Source organism: Apium graveolens, chromosome 1, assembly GCF_009905375.1.
Source record: "Apium graveolens cultivar Ventura chromosome 1, ASM990537v1, whole genome shotgun sequence".
NCBI lineage: Eukaryota > Viridiplantae > Streptophyta > Magnoliopsida > Apiales > Apiaceae > Apium > Apium graveolens.
In genome coordinates this window covers 56,767,043-56,788,934 of record NC_133647.1, presented here as the reverse complement: position 1 = coordinate 56,788,934, position 21,892 = coordinate 56,767,043, and the positions used below count along the sequence as shown (strand labels likewise).

Here is a 21,892-nt window from a genome sequence, read left to right as displayed (position 1 = left end):
TTTGAAGGCTGGAGAGTGTTGAGAGGAGAGTAGAATGTTGAGAAGAGAGTAAGAAGTTGTGGAGAGTGGAAATGAGAAATGTGAAATCACACCCCCACACCTCACTCTTATATAGCCCCTGGTAGGGCAAAATTGGGCCTGAAAAAGCCCATTTGGGCCCAAATAATGGAAAAATCAGGAAGGTTCTAGAAAATGTTGGAAGAATTTTGATTAAACATATATATTTGAGAACATTCTGGAAAAATCCAGAAAAATCTGGAATTTGGGATGTAAAAGGAGGCCCAACCCAAATCTTATTGGGCCTAGGGATAAAGCAAGCCCAGCTCAGGGCCCAAACTTAAACTTTTTAAAGAAAATGAAAAAGGAAGAAAAGCCCAGTTGAAACAATGGGCCCAAGTTAAAACCCAAAGGATAAGCCCAGTTCAGATTTAATACAAGCCCAAAAAAAGACCCAGGTAATTGAAGTTAAGGTTGGCCCAAAGACAAAGCCCAGAAAAAAAGGGGCCTGTTGAAATAGGCCCAAGAAGGATGGCCCAAGATAAAGAGCCCAGGGAAATAGGGACAAAAGTTTTCTGAACTAATTCGACCAGAACTAGTACTATGTTCTTGGTCGAATAATTTAGGTCGAAATGACTACGACCAGGGCTGAAAAAGAGGGATAATTCGACCAAAATTTGACCCTATTCGACCAGAAATTATGTAGAAATGCTGGTCGAAGTTCTTGAGTCGAAGTGGTCTCGATTAGGGCAAACTAAGGAAGCTAATTCGGTCAACAAATAGTGATCCTGACCGAAATATTCCTGAACAAAAAATAAAATAAAATATATATATATAGTATAAAATCCTGGTCGAAATTCGACCAGGAATGAGCTTGAATGGATCCTGCTCGAAACCCTGTCGACCAGGGCATTTTGATGGCTAATTCGACCAGGATCCTGGTCGAACAGGATTCCTGGTCGAACCAGGCATTAAAAAAAGAGAAAAGAAGAAGAAAGAAAGAAAAAAAGAAAAAGAGGGAAGAACAATCCTGGAAAAAAATAATAATTAAAGGAAATTCCTTGAAATATTTTCCTGAAAATGTAAATATTTTCAGAAAATAAGGAATAAATCCAGAAAATTAAGGAAAAATCCCAGAATTAAGGGAAAAATTCCTGAAAATTAAGGATAAATTACAGAATTGAGGGAAAAATCCAGATCCCGGAATTAAGAAAAAAATCCAGAAAATTAAGGAAAAATCCCAGAATTAAGGGAAAAATTTCTAGAAATTAAGATAATTTCTAAATAATAGGGATAAAAGCAAATTGTTGCAAATGTGTAGGTAGCTCCACACTTTACGAAAAAATGATACCCTGTAAGGAAACAAGTAAACTTAACTTCTGTGAAACCAAGCCAGTGTTTCCCAAAAGTTGAGGGGAAATGATAGGGAATAAATAAATCCTGATTACGTAGTTAATGTTGCGTTAATTACATATGATTTGGACTACAAGCCCAATAAGAAGATGTATGACATTCAGACCAAAAAGGTTAACACATTGATCAGGCCTGATGGACCAGATCAGGCCTGATGGAACAAAGAAGGCCCAAAACCCTGAATATTAATTAATTTCGTAATTAATTAATAAGGGATAAGTCAGCTGATAAGATGAATCCTAGTAGAGAAATAAATCATTATAGATTGTCCTCCAAGGAACCTAGTGGGATAAGGAATCAGCTTGCTACTTCTTAGGACTCCAAAATCCATTCTAATTCTGAGACTTGCCCACCAAGTCTCCTAACCCAAGTCCAATTCAAAGACTTGCTACCTCTTAATATCCGATATGTGCAACCTGCTATTAAGAGATTTAACATACACTTCTGTCCGAAGATAATTTTCTATCTTTGAGGTAGTATAACTCAAAAGCCCGTTGTTTTAGAAATGTAGGGTTTAAAAGGAGCTCAGCAATAATTTTACAACTTATCTTCATAAAGTAAACTTGAAACAAAACGTGCTTTACTGGAGGAAACTTAATTCTACATTAAATAGGCACCTGTATTTTTTTTGTATCAAAATCCCAAATTGATTGTAAATATGGAATATATAGTTGGTTTAAGTTTCCTTGGAGAATTCAATATCAGGAAGACGTCATTTGTTTTAAGAGATGTCAAACAAAATGAGAAAACTTAGTGTCACTCAAACAGAGTATATTGTAGTGATCAATTCTGCAAAATGGCCTTAAATCTTGGCTTGAAGTACACTAGATTACCTTTTTGTGCAAGGTTCACATCATTAGTACAGAGGAAAAATAATTAAATTACGCATTAATTATTTTATATTACTATTTGGACACATCTATTATATATATAATATTATAACATCAAGTTTTTGGCAAAATATTTTATTCATAATTACTATTTTACCTTTGTATTTTATTAAATATTAAAAATTATTGTTTTGGATGAGAATCGAATCCAAGTCAACTATTTGTAAATTTAGCATATTAACCACTTGAGCTACAGACACATTTGTGAAACTCTTGATAACATTAAATGTTGAGGTAGAGGTTATTTATTTACACTGTGTCTTACTCTATATTTAATTTAATATTTATTTTAATATATCTATAAAATATAACGATTTGAGGCTTGACTAATTAACTCATTCAAGTTTCTGGGGAAACATTTTATTCATAATTACTATTTTACCCCTGTATTTTTTTAAATGTTAAAAATTGTTGTTATGGATATGAATCGAACCCAAGTCAACTATTTATAAATTTAACATATCAACCACTTAAGCTAGAGACACATTTGTGAAACTCTTGATAACATTAAGTGTTGAGGTAGAGCTTATTTATTTACACTATGTCTTACTCTATATTTATTTTGATATATCTATAAAATATAACGATTTGAGGCTTAATTAATTAATTCATTTCTATATACTAGCTTTATACTAGGGCAAAACAACAAGAGTATATATATTTTAATTGTACAACTTTCTATTTATAATTAAATTTAGAGTTCATAGACAACTTTAATAAAAAAATTCGTTTTAAACCCAAATTTTATGTGTAACATAGCTAACTTATTCTAATCAACGAACCAAAGCATGATCTTCTAATCATATTAATTTTAAAAATATATTTTTCTCTGTAACCATTGAACCATGTTAGCCTCTTTATACTAATTTTATAAAAAAATAATGTAGAATATTCATAAGCATAAAATATACAGTATCGATAGACGAACATTCAATAAATATATAAACTCATCAAATAAATTAATAATCTCGGTGAATAAAAAAATTACATTCCCGAATGTATTCATTCATCGAGATTTTATTGTACATGTTTGTGATTGTTCTAGGAATGAGTAAACCCGGACCAATTAATAACCAGACCGAATAAAAACCGATCCGATAATATGGTTGCGGTTTTGGTTTTAATATTTTTTAAACCACATACAAACCAACTGAACCAAACCCTTCACAAATTTTCAACACATCTGTAATTCACAAGTCAATTGATTACCCTCCATTTTCATTATCTTGGTAATTTGGTTGATTACTTTTTTACCATTAAAATTGACGTATAATTTATATATGTCTTACAAAACAATCAAATAATCATGTTAATCCCAATAGGAGCAAAATGATAAGGGGATAGGCCGGTACGCAAATAACTCAGTACTTTTTTTAGTCATCTATGAAAGGAGGTCGTAAAGAAATAGATTTGAGACGAAAATATTTAAAGAAAAAGATTTTTCTCTTTACCAAAATATATGTATATCCATTTACGATCTTATAATAAGAGCAGAGGATCATTCCCTATGAATCGATAATTAGTTAAAAATTATGAACATAAAATCATATTTATGAATAAATAATTTAGAATCAATCTATACCCCGTAAGCACATAATATGTGACGTCGAGTATGCCCATGAATTGCATGGGGAAGTAATTAATACCGCTGATATTTGAACATGGTGAGAAGATAAAAAAAACTCTAATACAACGCACATAATGACCATCGCTCATTTCACGATAATTTTAAAATTTTCATTACCGTTAAAAACTAAAAACATCTCGGTATGAAATGTTTAGCTACCATCATTAATAATAATCATGCTCTACTTCAGTGATTTGGATCAATTCTTATTGCCTAGTTAATTCAAATCATTTATTTTAAAGAGTATAATGTTCGATAAAGAAAATTAAAATAATGTTTTCCTTTATACTACAATCACTTTGAATATTACACGTTCGTACATATTTTTTTATAAATATACTCGTATTTTTCAGTTATAAATATTTGTAAAATATATATTTAATAAATATTAAAAGATTTAAAATTTAATAGATAAGAATTCTCGTACCTTACACGGTTTTAGGAGCTAGTTGTAGTAATTAATTCTGCAAAATGTTCTTATATCTTAAATTGAAGTAGACTAGTTTTCTTTTTGTGCAATAGTTCACATAATTAATACGGAGCAGGAAATATAGATATATGATGACTATTTGCAAGAAATTTAGATATATGATAAGAGTAATATACTCTCTTTATTTTAAAAATGAATGATCTTGCTAAGAGTTATATGCTCACTTCGTTTCCAAAATGAATGAGCCATTTCATTGTTCACGCATTCCAAGGCTTGCAGAAATTTGTACAAAACAAAAGTTTTGAAAATAGGTATTCTATACAAGTACCTGTTTTGCATGTCTTTAAGTGTGCACGAAGAAGTGACTCATTCACTTTGAGACGGGGAGTATTAAGGATCTAGATAATTATTAGGATTAGTTTCTTATTATGTAAGATAAGGTTTCGCTTTTATAGAAGGAGATGTAATAATAGAATATTATTCAGATTTTAAATTTATTAGTGTGCAATTAATCTGAGAATTTATTTATGTTTCTACCCATTTTCCTCGGAGATAACGTTTATCCCCACCTTTAAACCCTTTCGCCGTCTTTTCTATAAAATTTATGTCATACTGATAGCACAACTTCTCTACACCTTCCAGCCAAGAAACGAAACCTTTCCTCGTTACGAACAACCAACTTATGATAAATGTTCATCAAGCCTTGTTAATGTGGAAAACTGACCTCTGAGCACAAACCCAAAGGCTTCATACGTTCAGGATTTTATAATTTGGACCATGCCACGACGTAGTAACATGTTTTCTTAATAAGATTCCTAAGAACTTGGAATTTGAAAATTTCAACTTGATGTATTACTTCTGCTCTTTGAGGTTATTCTATTGGACAACAAAGAAACATAAAGAATGATATGATTGATCTGAAATGGCCAAGATGGATTAATTACTCTATTTGATGGTTTGTGCATTAAGCTCACATCCTATATACATACCGTGAAGCCATATGTTGGAAAAATTGTAATTGGCAACTCCGTATATCATCAAAAGTAATCTTCACTGAATTTAGATATAAATGTTGATAATGAGAAGCTTCTTTCTCCTCAATTTAATGTTTCCGTTATTTCAAGACGCGAAAAGACACACGTTGATGACGTAGAAATTGTATAAGGGGATGTTACTGATCCCAAGTCCCTTCTTGAAGATGTCAATGAAACTTCCAGGGAAGAATGATGCAGAGAAGAAAATTAGTTAAAGTAGCTGTTAATTTTTTTTTATGATGTAGATATATGTAATATCTATTTCTAATATCTAGATTATGTTATTTATTTGTTAGGGATCTAAATACTTATTGGAATCAACTTCGTGTCATAGAGGGGTTATACTTCTATATATTGAGACATTGTTATCATATTTTAATTAGATTTGAATATTTGATAATTCTGAAGATTAATTTGTTTTACTGTCTCTCTGATGAGATCGGTTATTTCCACTATTTTAACCAATTCTTGTACATATTTACTTGTCCCTAGTTATTCCTTCTCAAACTCCTGTTTTACTGTTGTTGTTGTCAGTCCGATTTGTTTTTTCACATTGACGGCTAATCGTTAAAAAAATAAAATGTTGCTTGCATGGATTCTTGACTAGCATCAAGTTGATTATCAACGCATTTGATCTCCAGTTTCTTGTAGCATGCTTGTAATAGTGAAGATAGTTACATAGTCTATATGCCTATTCCAAGAGCCATTCCTATTTTATTTAGTTTTTCTTGCTAGAAAGATGATCCTCATATTTATTGCAGATCAAGTCAATTTCATTCTGGAAAGCATTCAGGTACTGCGTTGGAGCTGCCTTGTTCTCCATAGGTTTGTGATTTACATATTTCTAATGCCAGTTGATATATGTTATACTAGCTAATTAATTCATCTTTTCCCCAAGTTCCCTATGTCATGCAATATCTAATATGTTGGGTACAGCTCCAGATTGTCAAACTCAAGTGGTTTATTTTTTCAACTCAAAACTTATTAAACATGTTTAGTTTAAAAAGCTAACGATGCTTGTATGAATTGTCGTTACAACCGACTGTCCGACTCATTACCAAAGTGCACATACGGTTTTTATAACTTAAAGCTATATAGCCTTTAACTAGACTAATACACAATTTTAAACTACTGCCAAATCAGTTATGAGTACTTGAATGAGGCTGAGTAATTATTATTGTTTCAGATTTTATTCATTATAACATCATTTGAATGTCTTTATATAATTTATAAGTTGTGTATGTGGTTGAAGAGTTCTATTTTAGTTGTTAGGCTATTAGTCCCTAGGTTTCTATCAACTTAAGTTCAACTCTCTTATGTATTCATATAATAGGGAGATAAGTAGGCATATACAGGCCTGTTAGTTATTCTAATTTAATACTAATTCCTAAGAATCAAATAAGAACAATCCCTAAGAATCAGGGAACGTTAGGAAACAAATATTATAGTTGTTGTACAGTAACTTCCCAATCATTTCTGATTTGATTCATATTTTTTACACTCCTCCCCCATCCCCCCAAGCTGGAGTGAAGATATCTTTCATGGACAGTTCGCCAATTAAGTTCTCAAATTATTTTCTTGGTAATGCTTTGGTGAGAGTTTCAGCAATCCGGACTCCAATGGGAACATACGGCATACAGACTAGTCCATTCTCCGGCTTCTCTTTTATAAAAAAGGATGTAAATGGTGAAGGGAGTGGATGAGGAGTGGACTGTATTGAAGAGCATGTTGGCTTAGATTTCTATAAGTTTGGTCCTCTCATGGAGAATTGGATTATGAGCTATCAAAATTCCTGATTTGTTGTCACAATATGCCTTCATTGGTTATTTTGTTCTCATCCTTAGCTCTTCCAGAAGTCTTTTAATCCACAAAATCTCACAAATGCCAAGTGCAACTGCGCTGAATCAGCTTCAGCTACTTCGTGCCACCACGCTCTGCTTTCTGTTGCTCCATGTTACTAAGTTTCCTCCTACAAAAGTACAATATCCCGAAGTTGATCTTCTATCAGTAACACTCCTGCCCAATCAGCATCGGTGTAAACTTCTATTCCAAGAAACTCATTTACTAAACAACAATCCCTTTCCTGGTGTACCTTTTAAGTACCGAAGCACCCTCTTGACAACATCAAAATGTTCACTCCAGGATTATGCATAAATTGACTTACAACACTAACTGCAAATGCAATATCCGACCGAGTGTCAGAAAAACATATTAGTTCTCCCACAAGTCGTTGAAACTGCTCTTTGTTCACTTGCTCTTCTAAGGTTGTAGGCTGAAGCTTCACATTGGCTTCCATAGGTGTTTCAGCAGGTTTGCATCCCAGTAGACCAGTTTCATATAAAAGATCCAAAACATACTTGCACTGTGAGACAAGCCCATTTTTAGAACGTGCAAATTCCATACCAAGGAAATATTTGAGGTTTCCAAGGTCTTTTACTTCTAATTCTTTTGCTAGCTGACCTTTAATATTTTGGAGTTTTGTGCAATCATCTCTTGTCAAAATTTATATCATCAACATAGACGATTATAATTGTTTTTTTCCACTCTTCGAGTGTTTGTAGAACATGCTATCATCTACCTGGCTCAGCTTATAGCCATGTTGTTTTAAAACCTCCTCCAAACCAGGTTTGTGAGGATTGTTTTACGTTGTATATGAATTTTCCAGCCTACATACTTTTGCATATCCATATTTTCTTTCAAAACCAGGAGGTAACTCCATGAACACCACTTCTTCTAATTTCCCATTCAGAAATGCATTTTTTATGTCAAGTTGATATAAGGGCCAATCATTTTGCAAAATTAATTACGGGTTGGGTTAAAAATTTTGAAACCGATTTAATCGGGTTGTGTTGCTGAAACGTCTTAAACCCGGCCAACCCGACCTGCGTACACCTCTAATTAGAGTACATCTGAGTTGTTTATCCCATAATTCTTTTGTTGTTGAATAACACATATAGTTAGCACTAATATTTTCGATCATAAAATTTACTAACCAAACCATAATCATGGAGTTTTTTGCATCCCAGAGAGCGTAATTGGCATCAGTTGTCTCTGAAGCCTTAGTGTCACCGGTCAAGTAACCCATCTTGCCTCTCCCACGAACGTACATCCTCACCGATTGCGACCATCTCAAGAAATTCATCCCATTCAGTCATATGGTAGTAATCTGGACATAATGGGATTCAGAGTGGTTTATTTTAGTGGCTGGGATTTGATAAGTGGTTGTGGGAACAACAAGATTGGCGTCATTGATTTCATAATTTTCAGACATTTTCATACGAACTTATATTCATTACATACTTTTCATTATATTATACACTTGTTAAAAATAGGGTTATTTTGCACCTATATGAGGCAAATTACGCTGTACCAAACATCCTCTATATGTCATTTTTTAGGTGCTAAGTTGTGTCATCTGCGTTCAGGTGGATCTACTCGGTACCTTCTCTTTTTTGTCCTATTACTTGCATCTGTTTTCCACTAAATTATGAATTTAACATACGACGATCCCAAATATACAAAAAGGATATAATCATAGTGATTAAGATCATAGACATAATACAATCTACCTTTTTGCATTTTATTAAAAAAATTAAAACTTTTTAATTATATGTGAACTTTCAAATTTTCTATAATTTTCACTATATTTCCAAACTTGCCGAAAAAAAATTCAAAGGGCACGGGTTTTTTCTGAGACGACCTTTCTGCGTACATCTCATCCTCCCATACCCTTCTTCTCAATAGGTATATTTTCTTTATATGATCTCCTAGCTGTATGATCCAATATTGAACGAGTGGGATCAGCAAGATCATCAAATCTTCCATGGCTATTAATTACAAAAGGAGATGTATTCTGCGTGGCATGAAAAGGGATGTGTTTCGCGTGGAGAGATGTAATTTGCAAACGGAAGCATTTTATTTATTGGTGCCTTGTAGGTCAGGTTATAAACGGTTAAAATGGTTATTTGGTCACTGTAGTCAGTAGTAACTTGCAACTGAGTCACCAAGTTAAGCTTTCAGTCAAATCATGAAGTATTTTGAAACTTACAAATTCATCATTACTGTTAGTTCCGTTAAATTCCCTAACGGAAAAATGTCATGCCATACTCTCAAGTTCATCTCAATTTTCAATTTGGTCATTAACTTTATCTCAATTTTCAATTAGACCATTAACTTTATCTCAATTTTCAATTAGGTTATCAACTAATTTTGGTTTTAAAATATATTAAATTTACGGGTTTTTAATTATTAAGTCCCATTTTAAAAACCCATTTACAAATTTATCTCATTTATAATATAATTTATAAACATATCCCATTTTCAATTTTTTTGACTTTTCTAACTTAATAATATATATGTATATTACTGGGTATATTTAAGTCCATTCAAGTAGACAAAAAATATGTATATTAATTAATTATATATATATGAGTTATATAAGAGTTAAAATTTAACTGTGGGACTTATTTATAATTGCTAACTAAAATGGGATATATTTATAAAGTAAACTATAAATATGGGATATATTATACAAATTCTCTAAGTTTAAAATAGAATATACTCATTTATTTCATATACTTAAAAAAATATCACAATTTTCAGTTTAATTAATTTTTCTATGAATAGTTGCACTACACTCTAATTAAATTTAAATTTTCATAACCATTTAATTTATATTTTAATTTTTTTAATTTTTTCTAAAATGTTACCCTTTAACTAAATTTAAATTCGTGTATACCCATATACCTATAATCGATACAAGTGAACAAATATTTTGATAACATGTTTTTCCCAATAATTTTGTTTCCTCCATTAATAGTGTTGATGTTTTATGTGTAATTAAAATATAAATATATTTAAAATTGATAAAATATTTAAAATATCTTATTTCTAAATTCAATTTTTCTAATAGTTATAATTGATATCAGTGATGAATTTGAAAATTTTCGTTTGTTATATTTTTAATATTCAATTTATTTCCAGTAAGTGACCTAATCGAAAATTAATACATAATTCAGTGATGAATTTGAAAATTTAAAGATGATGTTACACAGTTTAACGGTCTCCGTTAAAGGTCGACACATTTTAACGGTGGTGCAAGTATTCTGAACTTAGTGATGGGATTGCAAGTTAATTACAAGTTTATGATGCGATTGAGAGCTTTTTTAACTTGGTGACTCACTTGGAAGTTACTAGTGACTATGACCAAATAGCCATTTTACCTGGTTATAAACTTAATACTTGGTATACGTTCCTATTCGGCACCGCAAGAACTTTTTCTTCTACACTTTTAGGCATGGAATTGAAGCACTCTTCAGGTTACGAAAGTTTAATCTTTGTTGTTGAACTGAACCAAATGGTGCAGGGCAAACATGTTCCCTGGACGTTCCCCTATATATAAAGTTTGAGAATTTTTAAAGTTTGCAAAACCTTTTTGAGTACTAGTAGATAATGTATGTATAACTTCTCATTCTCAACAACTTATCTTTGCATGACAATGAATGCTAAAATGGTATGATCTATGTTTATAATGGTCAATATGACCATAGAGGTGGAGACGGTAATCACACAGGAACCATGCTTGACATCATTTGATTTAAAGCTTTTTATGTATGCAGGTCTTACGGTGTTGGTTGATTCGTTTATATGGAGGAAGCCATTGTGGCCTGAATTCGAAGTTTTTTGGTTCAATTCTATTTTGAATAGGAGTTCTGAGTGGGTTGTATCCTTTTTTCTTTTATATATATATATATAAATTCTATGCCATCTCTGCCATGATTTTAAAACGATAACAAGGTTATGTCAAATTAGCCAGCGGATTTGATAAAGTTCAATGTCTAATCCAAATCATCTTTGTGGTATAAGTATAAGTTAATGAGAAATTCTAACTTTGGTTGTTAAATACTTACATTGTTGTATATTACACAATAAAGCTTAAGTTGATGAGAAATGTTTACCTTGGCTGTAAGTACTGACATTATTGTATATCACATAAAGTCAAATTTTACAAAAAATTTTGATGACTAATCTGTTGTAAGATATCATCTTTCCGTAGTACATACAATTTTTCATCCTTAATATGCTATTTTAGACACATTCCTTCCCCTGATACTTCAGTTCCGCGCTTCCACGCTACTTGCTTGCTGCATATCCTCTCTTTGCGGTGAGTTTACCAACAGTCAGAATTGTGCAACTGATAAGCAAAAAATTTATCAAATCTATGTTGCTCTGCTCTTCCGTCTTGTTTGCTGCTCGAATATGTTTTGGAATATTATATCTCGTACTAGTTGCAAGTCAAAACGCTGAAATTACTGGTAGTAACCCACGAGGTCATCTTGGTACTTTCGCAAGTTTAGGGATCGAATTTTAATCTACTGGACCAGTAAAATTATTTGTAGATATTGTTTTATCTAAAAGATTTTCTTTTCAAGTTTGTATTAAATGGTTTTGGAGATTTTGCAAGACCACTTCGTATGTTCTGACTTTCCCAGATTTTTAAATTGACAAGCAAATAACCAAATGGAGATCACATGTAGGTTGCGTACCTTGAGGCAGTAGTCTTTATGTGAAAACTAAAAACACGTTTTTGGGTGGAGATTATAACAGTAATGACAAAATCTAGGGGAATAAGCCCAAGATATTTACATACTAAAAAAGTCACTGATTTATTTCTTAATTATGGTAATTCAAAGTCAACTTTTCATATAGTCTCTGTACTTAGTAAAGACATTTATTGCATTTTAAATTAATTTTTGTTATGGACTATGTGCTAAACCGCTTCGTTATTTTATAAAAATAGTTATTTATTTTTTCCATGTAAATTATGTGATAACTCTATTTCTTCCCGGGTCTTCTCCTCTCTCACATACGCTAGAACCCTATCCACGTGGCAGCCGGAGTGAGGTTAACCTGCTTGGTAGGGGACTCTGCAAAACAAAACCGGAGGGGGTTATTTCCCCCGACAACTCCGGTGTGAAAATAAGAAATGGGGTTTCTTGAAAAAGAAGAAGAGGGAAGAAGGAGCTATTCAAAAATATGTATAGTTTTCCTGGTAGGATGCGTTGAAGAACCTCTTAGCCCGGATGACTCTGGATGATCATCGGAACGAGATGTTCGAAAACTATGCCTCCCATGTTGACTTCGAGTGCTATGCCAAGGAGGATCTGGATACCTTCCTTGATCATCTTGTTTGGGATGTTTCGGAGGTAAGAGTGTTCCCTTATTATCTTTTTTTCCCTTTGCATCAGTACTGAGTCATCTTTTTTCAGGCTAATGCTCGGATCAGCGGCTGTTCTACCATTCTTCATAACTACCGCATAAGGGCGGCTAAGAATAAGGTCGCGGTGAAGGAGTTGGCTAGTGAGAAGGAAACCTTCACCAAGTACAGGGAGGTAAATGAGAGAGAATCCTGTGAGCATAAGAAGGTTGTTGCTGAGGCAATGAAGGCTCGAGAGGCTGCTGAGCAGATGGTTGGATCCCTCCGGGCGGAGGTGGAGAACTTGAAGAAGGAGCTTGCTTCTAGGCCCCGAGCGGAGGAGGTCCTTGAGTCTTTCCGGGGTACTCCAGCCTACTACGAAGAGCTGAACAACAAGATCTTCGAGAAGGTCAACATCTGATGGGACATTGCCTCTGCTTATCCGCCTGAGAACCCGGATGGTGATATGGATGGGTTCATAGAGCTGTACCTCGCCGAAGAGCTTCGTCATGAGGAGGCCAAAGCCGCTAAAGCGGGTACCTCCGGGATGCAGCCGCCTCCGCCTCCCGAAGAGGTCCGCGAAAAGACTCTTCCCCCTCCCGAGAACTGAAGGATGAAGACCCAGGCTTCGTGCCTTATAATTTGTTTTCCTAGTTTGCTTATCACTTCATACTTAGCCCTAGTGGCTTTTAGACTTGTTATTTGAATTTCGTGTGACTCTGGTTTGAATTTAATCTGGGGCTTGGTTTGCCCTGGGTATGCATGTAAATATATTTCCCTTTCTGCATTTGGTTTTGCTTTCTTTCGTCGAAATTTTTCTAAGTACACATGGTTTGTGTTATTGTCTCCGGGATGGGGTTTAAAATTTTAACTGAATAAAATTTTTCAAAGTACACATGGTTTGTGTTATGGTCCCCGAGACGGGGTTTAAAATTTTAACTGAATAAATTTTTTTTAAGTACACATGGTTTGTGTTATGGTCCCCGGGATGGGGTTTAAAATTTTAACTGAATAATTTTTTTTAAGTACACATGGTTTATGGTCCCCGGGATGGGGTTTAAAATTTTAACTGGATAAAATTTTTCTAAGTACACATGGTTTGTGTTATGGTCCCCGGGATGGGGTTTAAAATTTTAACTGAATAAAATTTTTCTAAGTACACATGGTTTGTATTATAGTCCCCGAGATGGGGTTTAAAATTTTAACTGAATAAATTTTTTTAAGTACGCATGGTTTGTGTTATGGTCCCCGGGATGGGGTTTAAAATTATAACTGAATAATTTTTTTTTTAAGTACACATGGTTTATGGTCCCCGGGATGGGGTTTAAAATTTTAACTGGATAAAATTTTTTTAAGTACACATGGTTTGTGTTATGGTCCCTGGGATGGGGTTTAAAATTTTAACTGGATAAAATTTTTCTAAGTACACATGGTTTGTGTTATGGTCCCCGCGATGGGGTTTAAAATTTTAACTGAATAAAATTTTTCCAAGTACACATGGTTTGTATTATGGTCCCCGAGATGGGGTTTAAAATTTTAACTGAATAAATTTTTTTTAAGTACACATGGTTTGTGTTATGGTCCCCGGGATGGGGTTTAAAATTATAACTGAATAATTTTTTTTTAAGTACACATGGTTTATGGTCCCCGGGATGGGGTTTAAAATTTTAACTGGATAAAATTTTTCTAATAATATGGCGACAGTAATCAAATGACAGTAAGATTATCTTGAGCTATGGGGTGCTCGAAGTGAAGTTTTTCATTTAAATCAAAATAAAGCAAAAATTACATTCCGGGGTGTACGATGAGAGTTTACATCAAGCTGTCATAGCATAAAAGTAGAGGTGATCCCGGAATGTGCGCCTTACCTTTACTGGTAGAATTTCCTTAGGCGAGCTCCGTGTCAAGTATTTGGGACTTTGGTCCCGCTGAGATAGCTTAGCTTGTAGGTTCCTGGGCGGAGCACTTCCTTAACAAACTTCTATATCCGGGCATCGGCGTTGGTTACGCTGTACCCCGAATCCTCTATCATGTTGACGTCCAACTTTGGCCTTTTGCTGAAATGTTCGCGATGCTTCTTGCGGCTTTGGCCTTTGGGTAAGGCCATTGCCTTCTTCCTATTCTCCGGGTCAGTTTCGGCCATGACCAGGGCTTGCCCGTAGCATCTTGCAGATATGCCCCGGTCCCCTCTGAGTTCTCCGATGCCTCCCGGAGTGGGAAACTTTAGCTTCAAGTGAATTGTTGATGGGATGGCCCGGAGCTTGGTGATGGTGGGCCTTCCCAAAATCATGTTGTAAGAGGAGGTAGCACTGATCACGTAGAACTTCATGTCATGAGAGACTTGCAGGGGTGCGGTCCTGAAGACCATTAGGAGGTATATTACCCCGCGGATCGGGATCATATTATTCCCAAATCCATAGAGGGGGTCTTCGAGGCAGGGATCCATGTGAAGGTGTCCCAGCTTCATCCTGTTAAGTGTGTGCTCAAAGACAATGTTAGATGAGGAACCATTATCAACCAAAATTCTTTGTACCTCATTTTCGGCAATGTCGAGAGTCACGACCAGGGCTTGGTTGTGTTCCGGATCCAGTCCCTCATAATCGGCATTAGAGAAGTATATGGGTTCATCTTCAGCGGGCTGGATCATCATGATATCACTGTCCATATCTGGGCTCCGGGGGCGGGATGTAATAACCCCAAAATTTTGGACTTTTTGTAACCCTTATGAATAGTGATTTTGCTGATTATGCTGAATAAGAAAACTTTTCATGCCACACTTTGTAGGGGTTCTTTTATGGTTATTCTGAGATCTTATTAGTACTCTATATGGTATATAAGTGTATGTAAAGATCGTCAGAATCCAAATCCGAACATTTTGATTTTTCCCGAAAATCCACCAGATACCGAAAGAATTGAGTATAAGGTAACATGACTAAAAGAATTTAAATTCAAGGATTATAAGAGAGGATCATAAAAGGAATATAATATATTGAGAAAGGTTAAGGGAACCCAATTAATAAGATCCCGGATATGATCCCTCAAACGATTAGCAAGAACGAACGATAAACGACTCGTAAAATAATTAAACGACAAGTAATGCAAGAGAGATTAGTGCAAGGATTATGGATGATAATCAAGCAATTAAGCAAGGATTAGCATAAGAAGATGCTTCCACCACCAAGTGATGACAAGTGGTAAATGATGAAGTCACCAAGATGATGTCATGCTTAGTCATACTCCACTCACTTTAATTAACCAACAAATCATCCAAATATCCCATTCACTTCATTTTCCACCACAAAAACATTCAACAAAGCAAACACTCTCCCAAGAACACCTAGCTCTCAGCTTTTTCATGTTTTCAAGGAGAAAATTTCCAAAAATCAAGATTCTAGCTTTGTTAAATTGCAAGGTAATTACCCAAGGTCCTTTATGATTAGATAATCATATCCTAGGAGTTTAAGCTTCTATTTCTTCATGAATCTCTTCCAATAAATCAAGGAAGAAGATGATGAATAGTGTTTTCAAGATTACTAACTTTATTTTCTTTGATTTCCTTTAAGATCCAAGCATTCCTAAGCTATCTCAAGGGTTCTTAAGGCTTCCTAGCTACTCTAATCACTCCAAGGAAGGTATAACCCCTCCAAACCCTAACTTTACTTTGAGTATTAGGTTTGGTTTTGTTGTTATAGTTCATGAGAGTATGATTCATGTATATTTAGAGTTTGGTTGGATTTGTAATGAGTTTGAGTTGTAAATCTTGGTTATTGGTTAATGAACCTTAAGTATAGATAGTAGCTCTTGTTGTGATTGAATAAGATGGATAAAACATGAAGTAATGGACTGATTTAATAGGATTTGGATGAATTTTGGTTGTATGGTTGATTTGTGGTTGATTTGTGGTTGATTAGAGTAGTTTAAATTTTGGTAATCGCGTAAACATGGCCGTCGTAATGCCCGATTTACCTTAGACTATTTTTGTTCTTAACATCAGGACCCATGAACTCACTGTTAGTTTTTGATCATTGCCATGATTAGATAGCTCATGTTACGAGCTTCATTTTGATATGTGGTTCGCTTGAATCCGATGTACGGTTTAGGAGAAACGACCGTTTTAAGTAACGGAGGTTCGCGAACGAACCATTACCCCTTGTCTTACTTTGAAACATTAGTTAAGGCCCTTAAATGACTAATTGGATTATGAAACAATTACTTAAAGTGAGTTAGACAGTTGGTAGGGTACTCGCGAAAGAATGGCCTTAAAACTGTTAATGGTTAATTTATTAAATATGGTGGAGCCGAGGGTACTCGAGCGACTTAAGTGAATCGTTAAGCGCAAAAGCGAACGTTAGGGTCTAATTGGTTAAAGTATAGATTCTTAAGCGACTTTGGTTTAATTCTAACTTATATGATGTTTATAGGTTACCAGACTCATCCCAGGACTTTTACCACCCCCAGTCACTCATGCAAGTTTTCTACCCGTTATACTGTTGTTGTGATGTATATATGTATATGCATTATCTGGTGATAGATGCATGATGGTTAATTAGAAAATCTTGCGATATATTGGAGCATGCTGATATGGGATATATGCATGTCTGTTTCGTAATCTTGATATCTATCTGTTGATTCCAATGCTTATAGTTGCATAATACATATGCTAGAGATAAACAGTAATTGCGTATACCCTTAGTATAGGGGACCCAAAGGTGAACATTTTCTAAAATCGGGAGTCGATGTTACCGAGTATATTATATATATTTATATATATATAGATATAGTTTTCAAAATTATTAATTGAATAAGGTTTCGATAACTTTATTTTTATTAATGAATATTATTTTGAATATTCATTCAAAGACTTATGACTCCGTTTATTTTATTTAATGAATATTATTTTTGAATATTCATTCGAGGACTTATGAGTCATCTTATTTACTAAATAATATTCTCTATTTTATTAAAGAATAATGCTTCGATAATCAAACTTATTTTCGATTATTCAAATAAAGATCATACTTTCGTATAAGTATATCTTTGGTTATTTATTATTCATTTCAAGTATGAGTTTTAAAACTCCTACCTCGATTATTTTTATAAGGATCACCCTTATGGGAATATTATTTAAATAATAATATTCAGATACTTTCTAACATATTGGGACTGATTTATTTTATTAGATCAGCGTTGCTCTAAACATTCTTTAAAATGTTTTCGAGTCTTCAAAATGATTTTAAAAGTTAGGGCGGATCCCAAAACTCATTTTTATATTTAAGATCCTCCTTTCGAAGGGGATTTAAATACTCGCTCAAAACCTGAGGGATCCGGCTCTGTGGTGTGTTTTATATTCGCAACAAAGTTGCTATTTTGATATAAGAGTTTTTGATTACTTACCCAACACTCGGGAAGTAAAATTCTTGGAACAAGTTAATCCATTAACAGGCATCGCCTGGGAAATATCGGTGAGTTTTCCTTTCCAAATAGATACGACTTCTTGGTGGAGCCGTATCAACAAGTTTCTACTTGGGGAAAGGGGGGAAGAGCTTTACGTTTCAGAATCATGGATTTCATCTGAACTAGGAGTGGCGTAAGTGGTCGAGTGGCGCCGGCCCAGCCTTATTATATTGGCCCAAATGGCCTGGAAGTTCCGCTAAGACGGTCCATTCCTTAGGAGTCCAGTGTTCGGTTGACAAGTAAATCCGACAGGTTCTCCTCTACATGTAGAAAATGGTGGGGTTGCACTACTGCGACTGATCATCGTAAGTGGTCTTCCTGGCTCGGCAAACTCCCGTAATGAGTTCATCATCCAGTTGGATATTTCTGCAACACTACCCGGAGCATTTCGATCGAAAGGCTACGAATGGGTGGTTGCCGAAGCATTGACAGGGTCAAATAGTTATAATGGTGTTTCCATCAAATGAAGTATCTCGTAACTTCATTTCCTTTAAAAAAATATTTCAAAGATTGAATCTATTCAAGTCTTAACTTGTGGTCTCATCTATGGGACAAACTTTTGAAACTTATTATACTTTGAACAGTGGTAGTTCAAGTAGTTTTCTAAAAATAGTATAAGTATAGTGAAGTAATTGGTAACTTCATCTTCCTTTAAGCTTATATCCAGTAAGTAATTACCTTACACTTGATAAAGGATTCTAGTAAGTTATCCATTTAGATAATTGCATTATTGTTTACACTATATATTATCTTACGAGCTGTAATGCTCACTCTTGCTTCATTTCTTCATCACACAACAACAGTTAGGAAAGATGGCCCGACTCAAGCAGACCCAGCGCAAGCGCGTGGGAAGCGTCCCGCGTCTTCCGGTTGATATCGTAGCTGCTATAGCTGCAGAGGTAGATCTATTTGTAGATCAGGCATTCTACTTTTGGGAATCAATTATGTATAATTATAACTTGTGGCAGATAATGGCAATTAACTGTAAACTTATCAAGTAATCATTTTGGGTTTTAATAACTTTTAAATTATGGATTCAAGGACTTGTACTTATTTCAATTTTATCTCTGAGACTATAACGTGTTGTGGTGTGTGTTAGTATGGGGTCACAGCATGAGGTTATTTATTATTAATTAAGTTAAGTGATATTGTGGAAAGAAAGACCGAGACGACCCGGATCCCCGACCCCGGATCTGGGGTGTTACAGAAATGGTATCAGAGCTAAGCGTTATAAACCTTAGAGATGATGCGACGATATAATAATAAACTCACAAAGATAATAAGAACTCTTGCCAAGTTCATAGTCAGACTACTTAAAGTAGCACTGACAGTTAAAACCCTTACGGGAACCCTTATAAGTATCATGATAGTAACTTAGCTCATTTAATGTGTAGGCTCATGAGATAGAGGACCCAGAGATGTTCGAGCGTGAGCATGATGAGGCACTGCTAGATGCCGAGGATCAGGAGGAGCCTGAGATGGAGGAGGAGGAGGACCCCTCAGAGGAGTCAGAGACAAAGGTTATTGCGAGTTCAGATGAGGAGGACCCGGATAAGGTCCTAGTAGCTGAGGAGCATGTCGGAGCTATGGTAGAGTACACTGGTACCCTTTTACCCTCACTCCCGGTGGTCAGAGCTCCTACCCCTCCACCACTATCTTAGAGACCCTATGATGACAGCTTAGAGACCCATACTCCCGAGCCTAGGCAGACCGAGGAGGCACCCCCAGCGGCTCCGGATTCACCACCTTTCGACCATGCCCATAGGCAGTCTTTGTTAGCTCACGGCTATGTTCAGGATGTACTGAGGACCCGAGTGGTTGTTGCTGAGGCCCGGCTGGATGAGGTCAGGAGGGAGTTGGATGCGGAGAGGGCGGGTAGGCGTGCCCGAGCTTATGAGACTAGGGCTATTATACCCCGATCCTTGAGGAGGGAGCTGACGGGGATAGAGCTCACGGCTCGTGCGAGACTCCGATCACTCCAAGGGGACAGGCACGGCAGGATTTCTAGGAGGCAGGCTGACTACATCTTCCGTCGTGCGATAAAAAGGGTGTGGGAGCTGACCTGCTCCGGTGTGTGATTCAGGACCGGTGATGGGGTAGTCTAGTCGTCTAATTAGTCGAGGCTATAGTAAGAGCCAATTTTCCGGGATAGTTGACTTGTATATAGCATCCCTTTCTCTGACTAGACATATAGACTCTTGTGTATCACTTTTGGATAGATGGCTGTAGAACTGTTGTACTTTTGACCAGATCAAACTATGTATTTCCCGCATTATGTATATATTTGTTTCCTTTCAGTTCAGTTCCTTAGTGACGAGATCACTGTTTTTATCATTATTATTACTTCACTTCTTATTAGAACTGTCATAATATAATAGAATTGCGAGATACATTCTCCCCATTATAGAGCTGTGCAAGGCACAATTTCATGTATTATTGTGACCTAACGTTGAATTTCCCAAAAATTTATCAGTATCATGCCGCCAAGAAAGATTGGAACTAGGGCGAACCCTGGATCTGAGGACCAGGGAAGCCATAACCAGGACGGTAGGAACCAAGAACACAGTGAAGAGGAAGATGAGGATTACGTTGAACAGGATGACTCCCTGTATGAAGAGGAGGAGGAAACATATGATGTTGAAGGATTTGAGATAGAGGTTGAAGAAGGAGAAACTGAGGTTGAGCAACCAGTACCAAACCCAGGCATGGATCCCATGGGACAGTTCATGCAACTACTAAGGCAGAACTTGGAACGTCAACCCAACCCACCCCCTCAAGGAAATAACAATGTTGTGGAAAACTCTTTCAGGGCTTTCAAGTCCCTTAAGCCCCCCGAGTTCCACAGATCAGCCGACCCAGTTGAGGCAAGGGCATGGCTAAAGGAAATGGAGAAATCCTTCGAGATTCTGAGTACCGATGAGGCACAGAAAACTGTATTTGCTACCTACCTTCTGAAAGGAGAGGCTAACTACTGGTGGGAGGCCAAGAAAAATATGGAGACAGATGCTATTATAACCTGGGGGAGATTCAGTCAGTTGTTTCTGGGAAAATATTTCCCGAGGTTTATGGAAAACTAGATGGAGCTCAAGTTCTTGGAGCTAAAGCAGAATAACTTATTTGTAGCAGAGTACGAAGCGAAATTTACTGAGTTATCAAGGTTTGTGCCGGAGTTTGTGAGCACCGAAGAAAAGAAAGCTAGGAGGTTTCAGTAGGGACTGAAACCGTGGATTCAGAATAGGGTGGCAATCCTTGAGCTTACTGATTATGCCACTCTGGTGCAAAAGGCAACAATTGTAGAAGTCGGAAGTGAACAGATGCAGAAGGAAAGAGAGAAGAAGGGAATAAAGAGGAAAAGTATGAGCATGGGTGGAGGTTCCGTAGAAGGGAGCTTCCCAACTAGATTTAATCGAGGAGCAGTGTCCCTACCGGGAAAGAACACTGGGTTTAAGCGGCCAATGAGTGTGAATGTGAGCCAGAGCGGCCAGAAGTCAAGAATGTCCTATTCCAACCAGTCTCGACCCCCATTGCCAGCCTGTAACACTTGTGGAAGGATGCATTCTGGGGAGTGTAAGGGAAAGCCAGTAACCTACTTTAAGTATGGACAAGTGGGCCACTATTCCCACAAATGCCCTTCGTCAGCCCCTGCCGTCATTCCAACCACCACTTGTCATCAGTGTGGACGCCCGGGTCATGGGAAGAGGGAATGCCCAATGAACAAACCAGCAGCTTCAGGAGCAAGCAGAGCTGCCTCCAATAAGCCACCTACTGCGAGGACTTTCAATATGACAGTCCAAGATGCTATGAAAGACTCAGATGTGATAGCAGGTACCCTTTCTCTAAATTCAATCAGTG

At 35.9% G+C, this 21,892-nt stretch overlaps 1 protein-coding gene across 1 annotated transcript in view; it reads left to right on the top strand.

Annotated features, from left to right (window-relative positions):
- LOC141671929 (dol-P-Man:Man(7)GlcNAc(2)-PP-Dol alpha-1,6-mannosyltransferase-like) overlaps window positions 1-21,892 on the top strand; it is a 236,559-nt gene that overhangs the window by 164,198 nt on the left and 50,469 nt on the right. The window contains exon 8 of the mRNA XM_074478418.1: window positions 18,871-18,894. Coding sequence (XP_074334519.1) covers window positions 18,871-18,894 — 24 coding nt within the window. The remainder of the gene's footprint in view (window positions 1-18,870; window positions 18,895-21,892) is intronic.